Consider the following 2,347-nt stretch of genomic DNA (forward strand, 5'->3'; position numbering starts at 1 on the left):
GGGTTGGGGTGGGGGGGGGGGTAAGTCATTTGAGCACGAGAAACAAAGCCTGGAACCGCGCACCACGCGAGCAGGTTGCAGGCGCACGGTCGCGGCGCGTGACCCTCTTCGTGCTGGCACGCATGCCGGGTGGCCTTGCCTGGCCGCGCCGTGCTAATGCTATATCATACCATTGCGTTGCAATCGTGTGCACATGTTCAATCGTGCCTGTGGCATCATTTGGGGCTGTCAGCCTACATCATCTTCAGGTGGGGCTGGCCTTGGCTGACACGAGTGGCTCGTGCTTTTGCGGGCCTGCGTGGGTTCGACTGGGGGTCCAAATGTGTCATGGGTACCTGGGTGCGTGGGTGTGCTTGTGTGTCCAGCGCCTGAGCGCGCACACTACATGAGTCAAGGGATGTGCACACCCGTCGCATTGCCGCACATCAACTGGTCCTGATGCAACGGCCCCCGCTGCTGCCAGCGCCCACCATTATCATCACGAACACTAGGCTCGTCAATCCGCGCCTCTCCCCTGCCCTGTCTTCGACACACTTATCCGCTCGTCATCCACCCCCAAATCCCAGCACGGGCCTGATCAAGCCATTCCAGCAGGCCATCTTCCCCGACTGCTTCACAACTTTTGAGGCCTGCACCCTCAACGAGGTGCGGCGCCGGCGCCAGCGGCACACTTACTCGAGTCATCTCTGCTGCTGTCGCCCTGCTGCCTGCTGAGTTTGCTGTGATGGGGGCAGCACGCCTTGCTCGACCCTCTACATCCCGAAGGGCGTCGACTGAACCCCCACTGACGAGCCCCGCCGGCCGCCATGACGTCCGCATTCAATTCCCGCACCTGCAGACGCGGGTGATGACGTTCGCACAGTTTGGGGCGCTGATCGTCGGCATGCTGGTCTTCGGGGCGCTGGGTGACGTCATCGGGCGCCGCCTGGGCAGGTGGGCCCCCGTCAGGCGCCGCGAGCGCCCGCCCGCCCGCCTGCGCTCGCAGCACGCCGCGGCGCGGCCCGTCAAAAGGGCCCGCTGTTGTGTGGGCGGGCTGCGGCTGCTTGATTTGACAGCCTGCTGTGTCATGGTAGCTGGGCAGACAGGGGTGGGCTTGTCTGCAGCCCCCTACCCAGCCATGCCCCATTCCATCCTGCGCCTCCGCCCTGCGCGCAACGCGCACCTCCTGCCACCATACCCGCGGCCACACCGCCCCAGCCCACATGCGACACGGTGCAACCCCTCGACCCGCCCGCAACGCCCCGCATTGCGGGCCCGCTGACCCTGTGCGCCCCCTCCCTACATACCCCTAAACCGGCTTTCAAATATGATGGCAGCACTGGCTCCTCAGCCGTCATCCACGCGTGCAGCAGCCCCGCCCACACCTTCTTTATCATCCCCTCCCACTCACTGCCCCTCCCCTTGAAAACGCCCGGCCCGCCCCCCAAACAACACACACCAGCCGCCTTGTCGCCGCGATCATGCTGGCCGGCAGCGCACTCCTCGTCTTCACCCCCCTCGCGGCCGGCGGGGCGAGCTACCTCCGCTTCTTCGTGTTTGCCCAGGTCTGGGCTTCAAGGCTCAAGTTTTAGGGTTGAGGGTTTCACGGTTCAGGGTTGGGTGTCCCGCCTAGCAGCCGAGCACGAGCACATGACGGACACAGACAACATTGCCAAACCAAGGGCTGCCTGTCGTGCGACCCCTGCCTGCCGCAATGGACGCGTGGGCCCCTGCCACACGCGCACGCGCACCGAGTGCCGCTCGGAGCGTGCCGAGCACCGCCGAGAGCGCGAGGCTCCCCCTGCGTCTTGTGGTGGGCGCCGCCCGCCGGTGTGCACCCGTAGCAGTCTGTTGGGGCCCTCCGTCCTGACGGCTGCCATCACCCCTCCGCCCGCCCCTCTGCTCACCATTTCAAATCGTGGCCGCGGCCGCGGCGCGGCTGCTCAGACGCTCTACGGCTTTGGCGTCGGCGGGGAGGTGCGTGGGGCGCGGCTGGGGCTGGCGGGGAAGATGGGGGGGTCCGTGTCAGTGCAGTTGTTTGGGTCGCACTGTGTGTGACAGAGTGTCAATGTGAGTGTCGGTTTCTGTGTCAGTGCTCAGCAGGGGTGGGGGCAGCAGCGCCGGTGATGCGGCCCGGCCCCAGCTCGCGTTCTCGGCCAGACGCGGGGCGGCGGAGGGCGCTCGTGTTTTGTCGATCCGCCGCCGCTGCTGCCCCGACCCTATAGCCCTTCAACCACAGGGGCGTAGCCCACCCCAGTGGCTCCATTGATTGTGTTTGGCGTCGGATTCGGATCACTGAAACTATGTTTTCAACCACTGGTTATATACTCAATCTTTACCCCTTCCGCACTGCACCGCCCTCCCCCAC

General features: G+C 65.6%; 1 protein-coding gene across 1 annotated transcript; it reads left to right on the forward strand.

Annotated features, from left to right (window-relative positions):
* Nucleotides 1–320: 320 nt before the first annotated feature.
* MNEG_7987 (hypothetical protein) lies at nucleotides 321–1,571 on the forward strand (the record flags this gene model as incomplete). Its single annotated transcript, XM_014043540.1, has 4 exons — nucleotides 321–343; nucleotides 567–645; nucleotides 839–933; nucleotides 1,442–1,571. 4 exons carry the CDS (start codon nucleotides 321–323, stop codon nucleotides 1,569–1,571), a joined length of 327 nt encoding a protein of 108 aa, XP_013898994.1.
* Nucleotides 1,572–2,347: the final 776 nt, after the last annotated feature.

Source organism: Monoraphidium neglectum (genome assembly GCF_000611645.1).
Source record: "Monoraphidium neglectum strain SAG 48.87 unplaced genomic scaffold scaffold01470, whole genome shotgun sequence".
Taxonomy (NCBI): Eukaryota; Viridiplantae; Chlorophyta; class Chlorophyceae; order Sphaeropleales; family Selenastraceae; genus Monoraphidium; species Monoraphidium neglectum.